Source organism: Odocoileus virginianus, chromosome 16 (genome assembly GCF_023699985.2).
Source record: "Odocoileus virginianus isolate 20LAN1187 ecotype Illinois chromosome 16, Ovbor_1.2, whole genome shotgun sequence".
In the NCBI taxonomy this organism is placed as follows: domain Eukaryota; kingdom Metazoa; phylum Chordata; class Mammalia; order Artiodactyla; family Cervidae; genus Odocoileus; species Odocoileus virginianus.
This window is the reverse complement of record NC_069689.1, coordinates 55,774,868-55,792,451: the sequence shown is the minus strand read 5'-3', so window position 1 is coordinate 55,792,451 and position 17,584 is coordinate 55,774,868. Positions and strand designations below refer to the sequence as shown.

The 17,584-nt window shown below is 50.5% G+C and overlaps 1 protein-coding gene across 11 annotated transcripts in view; it reads left to right on the top strand.

Moving 5' to 3' along the window:
- Positions 1-17,230, top strand: part of ARNT2 (aryl hydrocarbon receptor nuclear translocator 2) — a 185,765-nt gene extending 168,535 nt beyond the window's left edge. For 7 of the 11 annotated variants that reach the window (XM_070478234.1, XM_070478232.1, XM_070478239.1 and 4 more), the window contains exons 16-19: positions 488-626; positions 1,341-1,506; positions 10,725-10,890; positions 13,187-17,230. In XM_070478234.1, coding sequence (XP_070334335.1) covers positions 488-626; positions 1,341-1,506; positions 10,725-10,890; positions 13,187-13,349 — 634 coding nt within the window. In that variant the 3' untranslated portion in view covers positions 13,350-17,230. The remainder of the gene's footprint in view (positions 1-487; positions 627-1,340; positions 1,507-10,724; positions 10,891-13,186) is intronic. The other 4 variants (XM_070478235.1, XM_070478241.1, XM_070478242.1 and 1 more) reach the window with 4 other exon arrangements.
- The last annotated feature ends 354 nt before the right edge of the window (positions 17,231-17,584 follow it).

Here is a 17,584-nt window from a genome sequence, read left to right as displayed (position 1 = left end):
TGCATGTCCCTAAGTTTGTCCCCCACCTGAGTCCTGCTATGGTCCCACGGGCCCTGTGCACCAGGACACCTTTCCTGGGGTCCACAGCACTCCTGCCAGCTCTCCAGTCAGTGCTGTGAGGGCACCCAGGGCCAAGGGGAGGAAGAGACCCCTGCCACCCCAATAGAGAACAGTGATCTGAAAAGGCCCTGAGGTCACATACACACATCAAGAGGGAGATGGGAAAGGAGCCCTGTGTTAAGTGAGGAAGGGATCTTGGGAGTGAAGTTCCTCTTAATCACAGTTAGTGCAGGAATTTTTTTTTTTGGCTACACTTCATTGTGGCACTCTGGCACCTCTAGTTGTGGCACACAGGCTTAGCTGCCCCTAGGCATGTAGGATCTTAGTTCCCCAGCCAGGGATGGAACCTGAGCCCCCTGTGTTGGAAGGTAGAGTCTTACCACTGGATCACCAGGAAAGTCCCATGGTGCTGTTTCTTCCCTCACAGCTCTGCCGTGGTGCACGTGCCTGGAGTGAATGACATCCAGTCCTCGTCCTCAACAAGTCAGAACATGTCCCAGATCTCCAGGCAGCTCAACCAGAGTCAGGTGGCCTGGACAGGAAGCCGGCCGCCCTTTCCAGGACAGGTATGGGCGTCAGCACGGGCGTTGCCCCAGGTCCCCAGAGGGCGCAGAGCACCTGAGCTGTGCTCTCTGGGGATCCCGACTCTGAGAACAGGTCAGTGCATGGAGCTGGAGCTGACTGCCTCAACCACGGCCGGGCTCCTGGGAGCACAGGGGCGAAGGGTACTTTGAGAACCAGGTACACATCAATGGTACCAAGGTTTCACAGCCTTTTCTCCCAGCAGTCTGGAGGCAGCTCTGGGGAGCCCAGGGGAGGGGACACGCACTCAGAGACCCTCCATCAGGAGCAAGCCCCTCACCACTCAGGACCTCAGTTCCCTTGGCCCAGGAGTGCATGAGGACATCAACCTGGGGATGTGCCTGGCTCCCTGTTGTCACTGTGGGGACATCTGTAATCCTGGACTGGTAGAGTCCTTGCCAAGGTCCCCTAAGCAGAAGGCAGAGGACTTAGATCCCTGAGTCCCTGGAGGGCAATTGCAACCAGACCCTGAAGATCCAGGACCTGAGTCCTGTTTCTTGGGCCAGCACATGTTGGCCTGATCCTGGGCATGGCGCCCAGCAGGCCAGGAGGCCACTAGAGTCACTGTCAGCCCAGAGCAGGGCTGCCAGTGCAGGCTGGACCTGCGCGTGACAGAGACCAACTGGGGCCGTGGGGCGGGGGGGTGGGGGGGTGCTGCTGGTGATGCTGGCCTTCTCTTCGCTTTGTCCTGATTGTAGCAAATCCCCTCACAGTCCAGCAAGACTCAGTCTTCTCCCTTTGGGATCGGAACGAGCCACACATATCCCGCAGACCCCTCGTCCTACAGCCCTCTCTCCAGTCCGGCTACCTCCTCGCCCAGCGGGAACGCCTACTCCAGCCTGGCCAACAGGACTCCAGGCTTCGGTAGGTGGGGACAGAGGGGAAGAATTTCTGGAAGAGCCAGCTGAGATAATTTCTGAACATTCTGGGTTTGGGGGTCTGAGCCCTAGGCTCTCAGAACCCTGGTACCAGGTCTGGAGACTTCCAAATTCTCTTCTCCCTGGCCATCAGGAGGCCAGTGGTGTCCCTAAGAGACTTGCTGCCTAGACCTGGGCTTTGTAGATTGACTTTATCATTGTCAAGGCTCTCAGTCTCCTGTGTACTGACGTCATATGAGTGCTATTTTAACCATTTATGGCCCTTGGCAAGGACTTTTAGATCACCCAAATCAAAAACCCTATACAGTAAGTCCCCTACTTATGAATGAGTTCTGTTCCAAGAGTTCATTAGTGAGTCCAACCAAGTTAGCCTAGATATCCAACTAACACAACTGGCTATATAGTACTGTACTGCCATAGATTTATAATACTTTTCACACAAATAATACATTAAAAAAAAAAGCAAGCATTTTTAATCTTACAGTTCCATACCTTGAAAAGTACAGTAGTGCAGTACAATAACTGGGCATATTTGCATCTTTGAAAGTTTTTATATAGGGAATTTACTGTGATCTTGTTTCAAAAAGCTAGGGAAGTATGGGTCATAGGGATGATGCATTGCGTCAATAAATTGTGTACATGATAAACATTGTAAAGTTCTCTCTTTTTAATATTACAAGAGGGATCCTATCCCACTGAAGAACACCTTGCTTAGCTTTGTTTGCACAGCTTCAGGCCCTAAAGGGTTAACTGTCTGCTCCCTCTGGTGGACTTCCCAGGAGCCCCACCACTGCTCACCCTGCGGGTGTTTAAATGACTCACTCCGCGTGTCTCCCAGGGTCCCAGTCCCACATCACAGAGCAGGAACTCAGAAAGGCTCCTGATGCCGGCAAGAAGCCTGAGCTGGTGTCCCCTTCCTGCAGGGCTGTCTGTGGAGACAGTCATGCTCAGGGGGCATTTCCTCTACAGAATGCATCATTCTCAGGCAAGCATGAAGCAGAGTCCAAACAGCTGAGTTTCCACTTGAGCTGCAAGTGTCCCTTTAGGGCTATGTCAGCTTTAGCAAGCATGTGGTGCCTTGCCCCTGGCCCACACCTGAGTTGTCAGCTGCCCCCACGCCCTGTCCAACCCCACCACTAATAGCAGCACTTCTGGCCCCACAACCCCAGGTCTGGTGGTTGGGGAAGCATTTCCCAACCCTTTAACTGTCCCTCCCCCTCAGATTCAGGTGTCTCTCTGAGTGAATCCCATAGACTTGTAGCAGGTTCTCATACTCAGCCTTTAAATATCCTTGCCAGATGATTTGGTGAGTTTAGAAGCACAGCCCCCTGTTTCAGGAAGGAGAGGCCCTTCCTGAAAGGCAGCTGCTTTCAAGCCAGCCAGGAGCTCAACTTAGACCCACCCTGAGGTTGGAAGTCTCTGGTTCCCAGAAGGGCCCCCCGCTTGCTGCATGTGGAGAGACACCACCCCCACCGCCAGTCTCAGCACACTTGGCACACAGGCACCTAGTCCTTCCTGGGAGCACAGGGCCCACCGGGCACTGACCTACTCGCTGGCCCTCCTGATGCCAGGCCCTGTGCTGAGCCCTGGGAGGAGACTCGGTTCTGACCAGATAGAAGGTCACAGTGCAGACCCCGAGGCAAGGGAGACAGACAGGTACAGGGAGGCAGGCAGGCCCGTGCTGGAGGTGCAGCAACCAAGTCTGCTGGAAGCAAGTGGGGGAGTCAGAAGAGGTTCCCGGGAGAGTCAGCATTTCCCCTGGTGTGGCCTAGAAGCGTCTCAGGGCGGCCCTAATGAGAAATGAGGGGAAGCCACCCCCTACCCCAGCGACTAGAGCTTCTAGCTCTGTGCCTCTGCCTGGTCTCCACTTACCAAATGCTGGGCTCTGAAGTGCAAATGGAGGTGGAACACAGGAAGGACAGAGCCGGGGACTGAGGCTGCCTTACAACCCGCTGACCACGAGCAGGACTGCACAAACGGCCGCTGACCACGAGCAGGACTGCACAAACGGGGCTCCAGGCTGAGCAGCGTGTTACAGCTGCCGGACTGCTAGCTTACTTCAGATGATGATAATATTGCAATAATCATGATAGCAGCTCACTATTACCACATGCTTACTTTGTGCTCAACGCTTTACACTCTTGAATTTATTTAAAGCTCATGGAGGGCTTCCCATGTGGTGCTGGTGGTAAAGAACCCACCCACCTGCCAATGCAGGAGACATAAAGAAACAAATTCGATCCCTGAGTTGGGAAGACCTCCTGGAGTAGGAAATGGCAACCCGCTTCAGTTTTCTTGCCTTGCAAGTCCCATGGACAGAGGAGCCTGGCAGGCTACAGTCCATAGGATCACAAAGAGTGAGACACGACTTAGCAACTGAGCATGCACCCATATACATATGCCTTCTGAGATGGCCCGCACCCTGTCTGTGAAGTGTGTCTCTCTAAATAAGTCTACTTCTTACCTATCAGAAAAGAAAGAAATGTCTCTAAATGTTGCCAAATGTCCCTCCAGGATGAGGGTAAGGGCAAAATCACCCATGCCTGAGAACCACTGAGCTAAACCCAGCCACTTAGGACCTCTGAATGGGACTTCAGGTAAACCTTGAGACTTAGTGCAGTTTCCACATCAAATGAATCTCACCAAAACTTTTAGTTAGCAAAAGTTGAAAGAACATTGAATGCCAATAATTTTTTTAAGTAAGTTGTCATCCCCTTTGTCTACAGTCTAGAAACTGACAAGCTCCCCAAGATTCTGACACTTGTGAAAGCCCACCTGGTTGGCCCAGATGGTAGCAACCTACTCATATATTCTGTTTGGAATCCTGGGCTGGCAGGTGGCCCAGGCATCCAGCCAGGGGATGTAGCAGCCTAGGTCTTACGCAGGCCGCCCACAGAACACAAGAACCACGGCATGGCTGGAACCCATGCTTAAGGTTTACAGTCACACACGTGGCTTTCAGATAGATGAGGCAACAAGAGGATGTTGATTACCACTGGGGCTTTTTCCAGAAAAAGGCTTGTAGGTACATATCCTGGGGGCAGGCCACGAACATGCCCTGTTTATGGTCTGTGGTACTGGTCCGTCGGGGCCAGGGTTTAGTCTAAGACCCCACAGGGCTCTCTCATCCTGGGGCGGTTATGTTGTAGTTTCTACTCATACTTTAATCAGAGAGGTCACTGATGCAGCTCAGAAAAAAATGTCAGGAGGAGAGACTGCATGGAGGGCTTTCCCCTTTAACTGTCCCACCGCATGACGGGTGAGGTCATCTTCTGGATCATCGATGGATATAACTTCCTCCAAGAAGATGCAGATTGAGTTAAGTCTCACAGCCCTGTCCTTCCAATTGTCTGTGCTTTCCTGATAAGCAGTCTTAACAGTTTCAATTGGGCTTCACTGCTGGTTCAGTAATACAGAATCCACCTGCCATGCAGGAGACCTGGATTCAGTCCCTGAGTTGGGAAGATCCCCGGAAGAAGGAAATGGCAGCCCACTTCAGTATTCTTGTCTGGGAAATCCCATGGACAGAGGAGACGGGCAGGCTACAGTCCATGGGGTTGCAAAGAGTCGGACATGACTGAGCAACTAAACAAACAGCAATTCCAATTGCCTGGTTACTCATCTGTCTTTCTCAATGAATTGGGCCTTTGCAACCCATTGTATCCCCAGCCATTGCTCAGTGTTGGGTATATAGCATTCACTATGAAAACTGTTTATCAAATGAATGTATATGGGCTTCAGCATCAGAAGGATCTCGGTTCAAACCCTGGCTCTGGTTTTATAAGCTAAATGAGTTGGGCATATTTCCTGACATCTTTGAGCCCCAGTCTCTTCATCTGAAAAACGTGGACAGTGGACTCATCTCATAGAGTCAGAGTGAAGAAGAAATTAAAGAATGTCCAAAAATTACCCCAAAGGATGCCTAGCACCTGGTCAGTACTCCAAAAATGCCAAGCCCTTTCCTGCTTCCTTAGCTAGCTTATGCTGTTTCTAAAGCAAACCAGTCCTTCCCTGGTGGCCCAGTGGTTACGACTCCACATGTCCAGTGCAGGGAGCATGGGCTTGATCCCTGATTGAGGAGCTGATATCCCCCATGCCACGCAGCAGGGCCATAAATAAGTAGGCACACCCTATAGCAGTGTTAACTATTTAGTCGTCATGTTGCACTTTACATCCCTATAAAAATAAATAAATGAATAAAGCAATCCAGTTCATTGATTTTTTTTTTTCTATTGCACGCAGTTAGGAAGAGCACTTCCCTTCCCAGAAGTTGAAGAATTTTTGTTCTGAAATCTTGTCTTGTTCATGAATACAGCCACCCCCAGACACAAGTTGGGGAAGCTAGTCTTCCTCTAATCCTCCCCCTCCACCCCCTCCCCTGGGTCTGGCTGTCACCAAGGAAGACTGATGAGAGGATGGGTATTAGCTTCATTATAAGTTGGTGATATCCAGGAAGCCTTCAACAGGAATAGAAGTGAAAGTGTATAGAGCATTCTTGTTTCTTCCTCCTTTGCTCCTCTTTCCTTTCCTTCATGCTTGCCTTCAGCAGATACTGTTTTTTATATATTTGGTTGTGCAGGATCTTAGTTTTGGCAGGTGGGATCTAGTTCCCTGACCAGGGATTGAACCTGGACCCCCTGCATTGGGAATGCAGACTCTTAGCCACTGGACCACCAGGGAAGTCCCAGCAGATACTTATGGAGACCTGCTTTATTCCAGGCACTGTACTCAGTGAGGCCTGGAACAGATGTTTTATTTTTTTTTTTTTTTAATTTTTATTAGTTGGAGGCTAATTACTTTACATCATTACAGTAGTTTTTGTTATACATTGATATGAATTAGCCATGGATTTACATGTATTCCCCATCCCAGTCCCCCCTCCCACCTCCCTCTCCATCCGATCCCTCTGGGTCTTCCCAGTGCACCAGGCCCGAGCACTTGTCTCATGTACCCAACCTGAGCTGGTTATCCGTTTCACCCTAGATAATATACATGTTTCAATGCTGTTCTCCTGAAACATCCCACCCTCTCCTTCTCCCAGAGTCCACAAGTCTGTTCCATACATCTGAGTCTCTTTTTCTGTTTTGCATATAGGGTTATCGTTACCATCTTTCTAAAGTCCATATATATGTGTTAGTATACTGTAATGGTCTTTATCTTTCTGGCTTACTTCGCTCTGTATAATGGGCTCCAGTTTCATCCATCTCATTAGAACTGATTCAAATGAATTCTTTTTAATGGCTGAGTAGTATTCCATGGTGTATATGTACCACAACTTCCTCATCCATTCGTCTGCTGATGGGCATCTACGTTGCTTCCATGTCCTGGCTATTATAAACAGTGCTGCGATGAACATTGGGGTGCATGTGGCTCTTTCAGATCTGGTTTCCTTGGTGTGTATGCCCAGAAGTGGGATTGCTGGGTCATATGGCAGTTCTATTTCCAGCTTTTTAAGAAATCTCCACACTGTTTTCCATAGTGGCTGTACTAATTTGCATTGCCACCAACAGTGTAAGAGGGTTCCCTTTTCTCCACACCCTCTCCAGCATTTATTGCTTGTAGATTTTTGGATAGCAGCCATCCTGACTGGCGTGTAATGGTACCTCATTGTGGTTTTGATTTGCATTTCTCTGATAATGAGTGATGTTGAGCATCTTTTCATGTGTTTGTTAGCCATCTGTATGTCTTCTTTGGAGAAATGTCTGTTGAGTTCTTTGGCCCATTTTTTGATTGGGTCATTTATTTTTCTGGAGTTGAGCTGCAGGAGTTGCTTGTATATTTTTGAGATTAATCCTTTGTCTGTTGCTTCATTTGCTATTATTTTCTCCCAATCTGAGGGCTGTCTTTTCACCTTGCTTATAGTTTCCTTTGTTGTGCAAAAGCTTTTAAGTTTCATTAGGTCCCATTTGTTTATTTTTGCTTTTATTTCTGAAATTCTGGGATGTGGGTCATAGAGGATCCTGCTGTGATTTATGTCGGAGAGTGTTTTGCCTATGTTCTCCTCTAGGAGTCTTATAGTTTCTGGTCTTACATTTAGATCTTTAATCCATTTTGAGTTTATTTTTGTGTATGGTGTTAGAAAGTGTTCTAGTTTCATTCTTTTACAGGTGGTTGACCAGTTTTCCCAGCACCACTTGTTAAAGAGGTTATCTTTTTTCCATTGTATATCCTTGCCTCCTTTGTCGAAGATAAGGTGACCATAGGTTCGTGGACTTATCTCTGGGCTTTCTATTCGGAACAGATGTTTTAATAGATAAGGTCCCTATCCTTGAGTTACTCACATCTGGGGATGAGTCATCTTAGCATGACAGGCACCATCCTGAGAGACAATGCAAGTGCCACAGGCCAGCTAAGGAGAGAGTATGGAGTCAGTCGTTCAAGGTCACATTCGATCAGGTCTCGGAGTACGAGTAGAATCCTGCAGGCACAGCGCAGGGGGAAGACACACATGCCAGAGAACACGGGTACAGCGGCACCAAGCCAGTCATCCCTGAATACATGAGGACAGCCCCCATGGTCTGCCCCAGCCTCACCTTCAGCAGAGGTGCCTGTATCCATCCATCCTCTGTCCCCGCAGCAGATGGCCCAGCTCGTGCTCAACCTTTCGGCCTCCAGGATGGAGTGGGTATCTGACCAGTGGGGCTCCTGTCACTGCTCCAGCTGGGGCTGCTGCACATTTCATCTTCTTTTTTTAAACATTTCATTTATTTATTTATTTTTTGCTATGCTGTCTTTGTTGCCACATGTGAGCTTTCTCTAGTTGGAGCTAGCAAGGGCTACTCTTTAGTTGCAGTGCACAGGCTTCTTATCGCAGTGGCTTCTCTTGTTTTGGAGCAGTCTCTAATGTGCACGGGCTTCAGTGGTTGTGGCCCTGTAGCATATGGGATCTTCCCAGACCAGGGATCAAACCCAGTTCCCCTGCACTGGCAGGCAGATTCTTAACCACTGGACACCCAGGAAAGTCCTACGCATTTAATCTTGCCACAGTTTTGAACCAGGACTGTTCTAGATTGTTCTATTCACAAATCATGGCAACCCACTCCACTGTTCTTACCTGGGAAATCCCATGGACAGAGGAGCCTGGTAGGCAACAGTTCATGGGGTCACCAGAGTCGGATACGACTTAGCAACTAAACCATCACTATTCCCAAATCGGTCCAGGGGATATGATTCTATGGAAAAGTTGTCCCTGGCCCATGGAATATAATGAGAGAGTGTTCGGGAAAGGCATTTCAGCAAAGCCAGATGCATTTGTTTAAACAACAGAATCCTATGTGCACAGTAGATTTAACTCCTTCTTGTGTACAGTAGGGAATTGTATTCTTACCTGAGTTTCTGGGCCCCTTTACCAACTGTATTCACGCAGACCTTGAAAGGTGCTGTGGTGAACCATTCAAGGGAGAATATGTTCTATTAAAGCCCCTCATGTCTCAGGCAGTAGGTGAGATGTGAGAGAGAAAGGGATTGACTCTTCCCTCTGAACACCATCTAACACTCCACCTGAGATGAACCCAGTGCCCAATCATCAGGCGGGGAGTGGGGTCGCCCATGGTCAGTACGACTTGAAGAACAAGTGGGGCCAAGGTGGGATCTGTTCTGCTATCCAGATGGGCTGCACAGTGGGCCCATCACCTCCAAAATGTCGTTGAATGGTTTGGAACAAGGAAAAGTGCCTGCAGTTTTTAATATGCCTTAGGATAAACCAACCCTGGTAGACTTAAAAAATACTCACAACCTGAAAGTTGGGAGTTATATTTTATTTGATGGGAATGGGCTTCCCTGGTGGTTCAATGATAAAGAATCCTGGCAATGCAGGAGACCAGGGTTGGATCCCTGGGTTGAGAAGATCCTGTAGAGTAGGAAGTGGCAACGCACTCCAGTATTCTTGCCTGGAAAATTCCATGGACAGGGGAGCCTCGCAGGCTACAGTCCATGGGGTCGCAAAGAGTCAGACATGACTGAGCATGCAGAGGATTTAGGACTTCAAGCCTGTGAGGTAGCATCTCAAGTAACCTTTAGAGAACTGATCAGAGGAGGCGAGGGGAGAAGCCAGGTCATATAGAAGTTTTGCAACAAAGGGCAGGTAGTCTGAACATCAAAAGATTATTGTTAAAGACCAGATAACCAGGTTAAGGAATTTAGCACTTTTCCATGTATGGGAGTCTGGGCTCTCTGAAATCATTCCTTTGATGTACACCTCACCTATCTGGGGCCAGTATCCTATGTTCTCACACCCTGAGTTTCCTCAAGGTTCCCAGTAGGGAGTGGCTGCAGACTGATGGCTGCTAGATGGCAGGTATTCTTTTCTTCCTCAGTTCCCTCAGGGCTCACCAGCTCACAATTGTGGTAGCTGCAATTGCGGATGACTGTGACATCCTTGTTTACTGTTATGGCAGGAAATATTCCATTTCTCGCCCCCTCGGGTTAATCTTAAAAATATTTTAGGCAAAATTCTGCTCTTTTTTCTAAGTTTTGTTTTTCCACCAGATATTTTTTGTAAATTATGAACAGAAGCAAGGTCGCTCTTGTTCACAAATTAATTTGGCAATTCCCATAAAGAGACTTATCCCCTTGTTTAAGCTGTACCCAAAGGCCTTTCCTCTCAAACTAGTGGTGCTGAGAAACACTGCTAAAGAGACGGGCAGAAAGAGCCATAGCTCTTGGCCCCCATGGAAGGACCCTCATGGAATGCCATGTGTTGCTTCAGCTGAGTTACCCAGAAGGCAGTGTGGCTGGTGGAAGTCAAGTTTTGCTGGGTGAGGCTCTTCTACTGGCAGGACAGGGTTCCTTTAAAGAGCAGTCTGTGAGCCGGGGCACTTGCAGTGGCAGAGACTGCATATTCATTCTCCTGCACGTCTAGGAGATGGCTTCTCTCAGCCACAGACCTGCCTCCAGCAGTGATCATGAAGGACTGATGTTTGTAAGACTTTAAGCACCCTGGCAGGTGCGCTTGGGGAGAACCACCCTCACTGCCCGATACCCCACCGTCTGGCAGAGAGCTCCTATTTCTGTTTCACCCACCCAGCTCTCAGGTGCCAAACCAGCTTCTTATCTGTCAGCCAGCATGAGGCAGAGGGGGACAGTGAGCACTGCCAGCCCGCTCTGGATGGAGTGCCGGGGTCCTCTGGGCTGCAGTGGTTCTTGGGTCTCCCGAAGTCATGAGCTGGCTTTTAAAGAAAGTGTCCTCTACGTCGGATCTTTCAGCTGAGAGCGGACAAAGTAGCGGGCAGTTCCAAGGGCGGCCCTCGGAAGTTTGGTCGCAGTGGCAAAGCCAGCACCATGGACAGCAGAGCGGTGAGCCGCACTCCCACCAGCAGCCCGGTCAGACTGAAGTGTTCCAGGTAAATCAGCGAGCACCGCCTTCTCGTAGGTACCCGCGCCTTCTCTCTGCTTCCTTTCCCCCTCGGTCTCTGCCTCCCTGCTGTAGCACCGACTGCTGATAGATTGTGAGTTCTGGCCCCTCCCAGGAAGGTCGTAGCCCCGACTCCAGGGGCTCCAGGAGGAGAAAGAGGCGAGGCTCCCTTCTCGAGCCCCACGCACGTATTGCTGATTGAAGCTGCCTGGGCGCCTTGCAACTCCTCCGTTGTTTGATCCAGCTGTCCTCAACCCTTTTGGCACCAGGAACCAGTTTTGTGGAAGACAGTTTTTCCACAGATAGTGAGAGGGGATGGTTTCGGGATGATTTAAGTGCATTACATCTATTGTGCATTTTATTTCTATTGTTATTACATCAGCTCCACCTCAGATCATCAGGCTTTAGATCCCAGAGATTGGGGACCCCCAGTTTGAACCATACCCCAAGTGTGCAACAGATATTGCTGGCATACCACAGTGCAGGACTCGACCCCCTTGGGTATCAGAGCCCCACTTTCAGCCAGGAAAGTTCTCACTGGGAAGAGTCTCCAAATGGGGCTGTGAGCCTCCTGGTGTCCCATCCACCCCACCAGGTCTTCATGTGGGAGAACACCGGATAACTAGAGCCCCAAGTGCCTTCTGTCACATTCCAGAGCCTGCCCCACAAGGCACGGCTGGAGCAGGGACACCCGGGACCCACAGGACTATAGGCCCTCATGGGAGAGCTCTCCATTTACCCCGCCATCACCCACACTGGGTCTTCCCTAGCGGCTCAGTGGGAAAGAACTCGCCTGCCAGTGCAAGAGACCTGAGTTTGATCCCTGGGTCGGGAAAATCTCTTGGAGGAGGAAATGGCAACCCACTCCAGTGTTCTTGCCTGGGAAATGCTGTGGACAGAGGGGCCTGGTGGGCCACAGTCCATGGGGTCACAAAGAGTCGGCCATGACTTAGTGGCTAAACAGCAGCAACGCCTCAGGCTCCTTTCCCCCCAGTTAAAGCAGCACCTTCACAGGCAAAGTTCTAGAACCCAGGTCCCCAAAGAGACAGAATCCTTTTATACTTGCAGAGAGGTGCCTCACCCAGGCCCTCACCTGACCACCCCTGACCCATGATGACTGTCCCCCCTTCCTCCACCCATCATGCTGAGCCCTGGCCCACCCTTGTGCCTCACAGTCACCATGTAAGGCAGATTTCCCTAACCTGGCTCTTCATGGTCACGATGCTAAAAGGAATTTTTGGTCAAATACATTTGTGAGACATGATTAAACAGTTATTCAGTTTCTTTTTAAAAAAATTATAATTGCTTTACAATGTTGTGTTAATTTCTGCTGTACAACGAAGTGAATCCGCCATATGTTTACGTGTATCTCCTTCCTCTTGAGCCTCCCTCCCACCCTGCCATCCCACCCCTCTAGGTCATCACAGAGCACTGAGCTGAGCTTCCTGTGCTATGTGGCAGCTTCCCACTAGCTCTCTGTTTTACACATGGTGGGATATATCAGTCAATGCTACTGTCTCAGTTTGTCCCACCTTCTCCTTCCCCTGCTCTGTCCACACGTCTCTTCTCTACATCTGCATCTCTATTCCTGCCCTGCAGATAGGTTCATCTGTGTGACTACAAGACTTAACAGAGCCTTTATATACTAATGATGACTGAGGGTTTTCAGGCGAGCAAAGTACACCTCGTTTCCCAAACTCATTTGTCCGCAGCATTCTTTTCTCCCAGAGTATCTCATGGGCCGAGAATTGGACACAGCACGCTTTGGGGAATTTGCCATAAAGGATTGAAATATAGCTCTGCCCATTTTCTGGATGGGTAGTCTGAGTCCCAGAGAACTTGAAGGACTTGGGAAAGGTGAAGTCTAACCCCACAGGGATTTGGCCTTGTCCTCGATGTACACGGTGAAGACAGACCACTCAGTTCTCCTTACACATAGCCCTCCTGCCCTTCCCTGCATTGCAGTTTTCTTCTATCTTGATTGTTGGTTGTGTGTATCACTTGCTTGGTACCAAACTGGCACCAGTGGGCCTCTTGTTCACCCTGTGTCCTGGCTAGGCTTTAAGTAGACAGAGCTTCCTGCTGCAATGACATCTCCCAGGACAGCAAAGCTACCCAGGGTCTTAGACATTGGAGGAACCCAGCAGAGCATCTGTCAGATGGTGGGGGCAGTAGGGAGGGTATGTGTTCCCAGGCTGCCCTGTTGGAGAGATGCCATGAGGGTGGTGGGCAGGCTGGGCTCCTGGGACATGCCACTGCCCGGGAGAATGAGGGATGAGCCGACTCCCCTGCGCTCTTTTCCTCTCTCCCACAGGACATGCTGCCCATGCCCGGAGATCCAACCCAGGGGACCGGCAACTATAACATTGAAGATTTTGCCGACCTGGGCATGTTCCCGCCATTTTCGGAGTAGCTGCGGGCAAAGCCAGGCTTCACAGAGCAGTGTCCCCCCTGCTGTGACGTCGACGCCCTCGTGAACGGGACCCCCTTGGCCTGCTTGCCCTGTGGCAGGACCCCCCGCGGCAGAAGACACCTCGTTTCCCCCCGCCCCCGCCGTGTTCCCCCCTGCCACCGTCTCATTGCTCAGCTTCTAACCCTCAGCAGTGGCTGCTCTGCCACCAAACAGGAGCCTGGTAGACGTCAGGGGTGGGTTTATTTATTGTATTTTACTTGTGTGTGCTTGGGAGGCCGACCCATTGGGTTCCTAGAATCTGGTTGTGAATAATCTCCTGTCGGACAATTCATGTCTATGAAAAGTTCACTTACAGCCCAGAGAGCCCAAGCGGCATGCCCAGGCCTGCCCTGGAAGCTGGGACCTGGTTCCTCCTGGCTTTTAACTTCCATCCGCGTGGGGCTCAGGGCGGAGTGGGGAGAGAGGACACAGCCTGTGTTCTTGGAGTTGGGGGTAAGCAGCCGGGGACCTGCAGGGGGACGCCGGCTCCCCCGTCTCCCAGCCCAGCCGCGTCCGTCCATGTTGCCATGAGACGTGTCCTTTGTGCCGCGTGATGTGAATCCCTGTCCTGATGGGTGTGTTGTGCCCGTGTCTGTCGTGTGTGGCAAGAGCGAGTGTCTAGACCCCAGGGTGTGTGGCGGAGGTGGAGCCCCGGCCAAGCTGAGAAGGACACCTGACCAGAAGGAGCCAGGCCTGGGGCCGGGGTGCCAGGCCAACAGGCTGAACTGAGCAGGTGGGCACTTGACGGCGGCCCCGGGAGTCCCGGCCCAGAGCTGCTCGCTCTACTAGGTCAGTTCTTCAGTCCAGGCGGGGACAGCGGCATCTTGAGAGGGCAGAAGGTGGGTCTTTGAGGGAGAGGACTTGGGCTCCAGTTCTGGTTTTGCCACATACCCCCCCACCCCAGGGCCTTGAATCCCTCAGGTTGTCTCAAGACAGAGTGAGAGCTGACTTCTAGAAGCTTGTCTGGCTACCTTCTGAGCCCCTGGCCCCTGGCTTGCTGTTTCTCTCCGATCTGAGATGATTCCCCATTTTTACTTGCCACCACTCCATCCCGTGCCCTTTACAGTAAGGAAAGAAACTCCTGTGTCCTTTTCCCCATGGTCCCCCTCCTGTCCTGCCTCCCCATCCCATCAGCTCACTGACACCCATAGGGAGACACACTACCTGCCTGTGGCCACCTCTCGGCAGGCAGAGGAGCCCATGCCCCCTGCAGGCACCTGTCTCAGAACAATCCTTGTACCCCTGCTCCTGGGGTTCTGAGGGGCCCGGTGGAGTGGAGTTGCTCCTAGGCTGCCTGAACCGGGAGTGAGCCCCACCTGCAGGAAGGAGCCACTCGGAGAGTGTTTGCTCTCACCCTCTGCATCTCAACCCCAGCACTGGCCAGCGTCCAGAGCGGATGGGTGTCCATTCTGGCCTGGGAAGCTCCAGCTCTAAGTCCAGCATTGTTCACAAGCTTATCCTTGGCTGGTAGCCAGCTTTGTGTGATCCCAGGTCATGGGCTCTAAATTAAAACTGACCTGACAGTTTTTAGAGTGGCTTTTAATCCTCGTGTATATAGTGGCAATTGGATTTGGGGTTTAGACGCACAGGATATCGTTTTTAACTTTTAAAAGCCTTTTGGCTCCTGGGGAAATGGCAGGTGGCTTGAACGTCCCCCAACCCTGACAGAACCAAGACCCAGAAGGGGCCTCCCCTGGGTGTGCCCCACCCCTGGGTCACCTCTGCCCCCCCTGCAGCCTTGAACTTGTCCCAGACAGTAGACTTAATTATTTCCCAAAAAGAGGCACCAAAATAGCTTTTGGATCAAAGAATGGGTTCTCAGTGAAATGAAAACAGACTTCCTGTGACTTTGAGTCTGTAAGTCTGAAAGTTTGAGGGGGGAGGTATGTTTGTCTCTTCTGGTTTTGGAGGGAATTTGGGGGTTTTCTGAGGTACACACACTGATCAGCATGCTGACTGGAAGCCTGCCACCCACCTGGACTGTACTGGGTGCTGAGGGGATGCAGAAGGACAGAGGAGAACAATCTTGCCCCTGGGACCTTTTATCTACTTACACAACGTCTAGGATGAGAACCTCTCAGTTCTTAGTCCTAGTAGGCAAGGATATGTGGGCAAACGAAAGCCAGACGTAACGGGAGAGCATCATAACTAAACAGCCCCAACCTGACTTCCCTGGTGGTCCAGTGGTTAAGACTCTGAGCTTCCACTTCTGGGGCCTGAGTTCGATCCCTGTTCGGGGAACTAAGATCCTACACACAGCACAGTGTGGCCAAAAAAACTAAATAAATAAGCCCACTTCCCCTTCCAGCTTTGTCCCAGGAGCCCTGGAGGGGCATCTGACTGCAGTGTGACTGGCAGTTTGAGTTTCCTGTTTTCTTTATTCCCCATTCCACGCTTTGATTGTGAGTGTTAGAAGCCATCATGTGGCCTCTAAGAAAACAGAAGCACCCAGAGGACCACACGTCTGAGGGGTTCTTCCCCCCCCCCCCCCCGCCCCCCCCACCACACACACACAAGGGATTTTGAGACAAATGAGCATTAAAGTCCTAGAAAGCCTAGTAATGTCAGTTTGCAGAAGCCCCTCCCTCTGGTCCTGCCCAGCCAGGAGGCCAGAATGCCCACGGACCCTGCATCGGTGTGGCCTTCAGTTCAACTTCCTTTCCTACTGGGGATGGACGAAAAGCTGGACTGGGAAGGGGAACAACACTAGGACTTTGGCTCTGGGACTCTTCCTCACTCACACCTCATCTTGCATCTCCCAGGCCTTCCAGTGGCTTCCTTCGGCTGAGCAAGCAGAAGGCTCTCCCCCAAACAGAGCCTTGTGGTGGCTGCCTGAACCACTGGTGAGCACACAGACACAGCCACACCGAGGCTTGGCCAAGGCTGGGTTAGTGACTGTGATGGTGGCTACAGGGGTTCTACTGGCTTCATCTTTAGTTTTGGTTTCAGGGAGCAACAGAGCCATCACAGACACCCACATTCTTCTCTGCATCCCCCAGTTGGTCAAATTCACCCTTTTGTTGTTTCGTGAATACCTGTTGCAGTGAGAATACTGTTAGTTGGTGGGACTGACGTTGAAGAGCATGACTGTCCTGAGTCCGTAAGAGACTCTGTCCCCCAGACTAGCCACCCTTGACACTGTCAGTGCCGTGACCAGGCTCAGTCTAGAGATGAGTCAGGCCCCAGGGAAATGACCGTTCCCTCCCCTCTACATCAGCACCTGGTCTAGCAGATGAGCCCTGAATCTCTACCCTGCCCCTGACGCACCTGCTCCCTAACATTTATGACATAAGCAGGACCATGCTGGTCACTTAACAGCTGTAGCCAGTCATGAGTCAGGGTGGAAATGCTCCTTCTTTTACTGGGAAGTACGGGTTTGAGCATTAAGTCGCTGTGTCCTGACTTGCCAGGGACAACCCAACTTGTCCAGCCAGCCCTCTCTCCTGGCCAGATCCTCATCTTGGGTACAAAGGGATCTGACTGTCCTCCTTTTCCTCTCTGCCTTGGGGCAGAGAAGCTTGAGAGGCATCATGCTGGAATACCCGCACCTCTTCATGCATAGGTCGGTGTGCCTGGGTCTTGGGGCCAGAGTCCGTGGAGCGGTAACCATGAAAGTGGAAAAAGGCAGGTTTTATGGGAACAAGGCAGTCTGCTTCCAGTTAACAATCTCATTTTCCTGCAAAAACAAGAGAGTTCCCAGATGAGCTTCAGAGGACAGTTTCAGCACTTAATTGTTTCTCTTTTAACCTTTCTTCTTATGAATGTGAACCGTGCTGTGGATAAATCATCATTTGTATTGCTCGAATGTTCTCTATGACTAACAGTTATTAAGTCAGTTGTGTATATGTGTAACTAATGGAACTGCCTTTTAAAATTTCATTACAATAAAAATGACTTTGCTCTGAACACTGAATAGCCCAGGCCAGCTTTGTCATTGAACAATTCATAGAACCTGCTCTTGAAGTTGGGTGGATGCTCTCATATTACTCTTCCGAAGGGCTGTGTATTGTTGTCCCCAGGAAAGGGTGTAGAAAGCATATATGCTTAAGAGTGACTCTGTCAGGGGATCAGGCTACATAAAATTTTTAAAGAAGCTAATAATTCTCAGCTTTGTGTGTTAGGCAAGGCTCTCTCAGTTAGGAAGGCTGTTTGCAAATGCTATTTTTGTGACCATTATTAACTTCTGCGATGTGGATATTACTCCTGTTTTATAGATTCAGGAACTGGGACTCAGAGAAATTAAGTGACTTATCTAAGAAC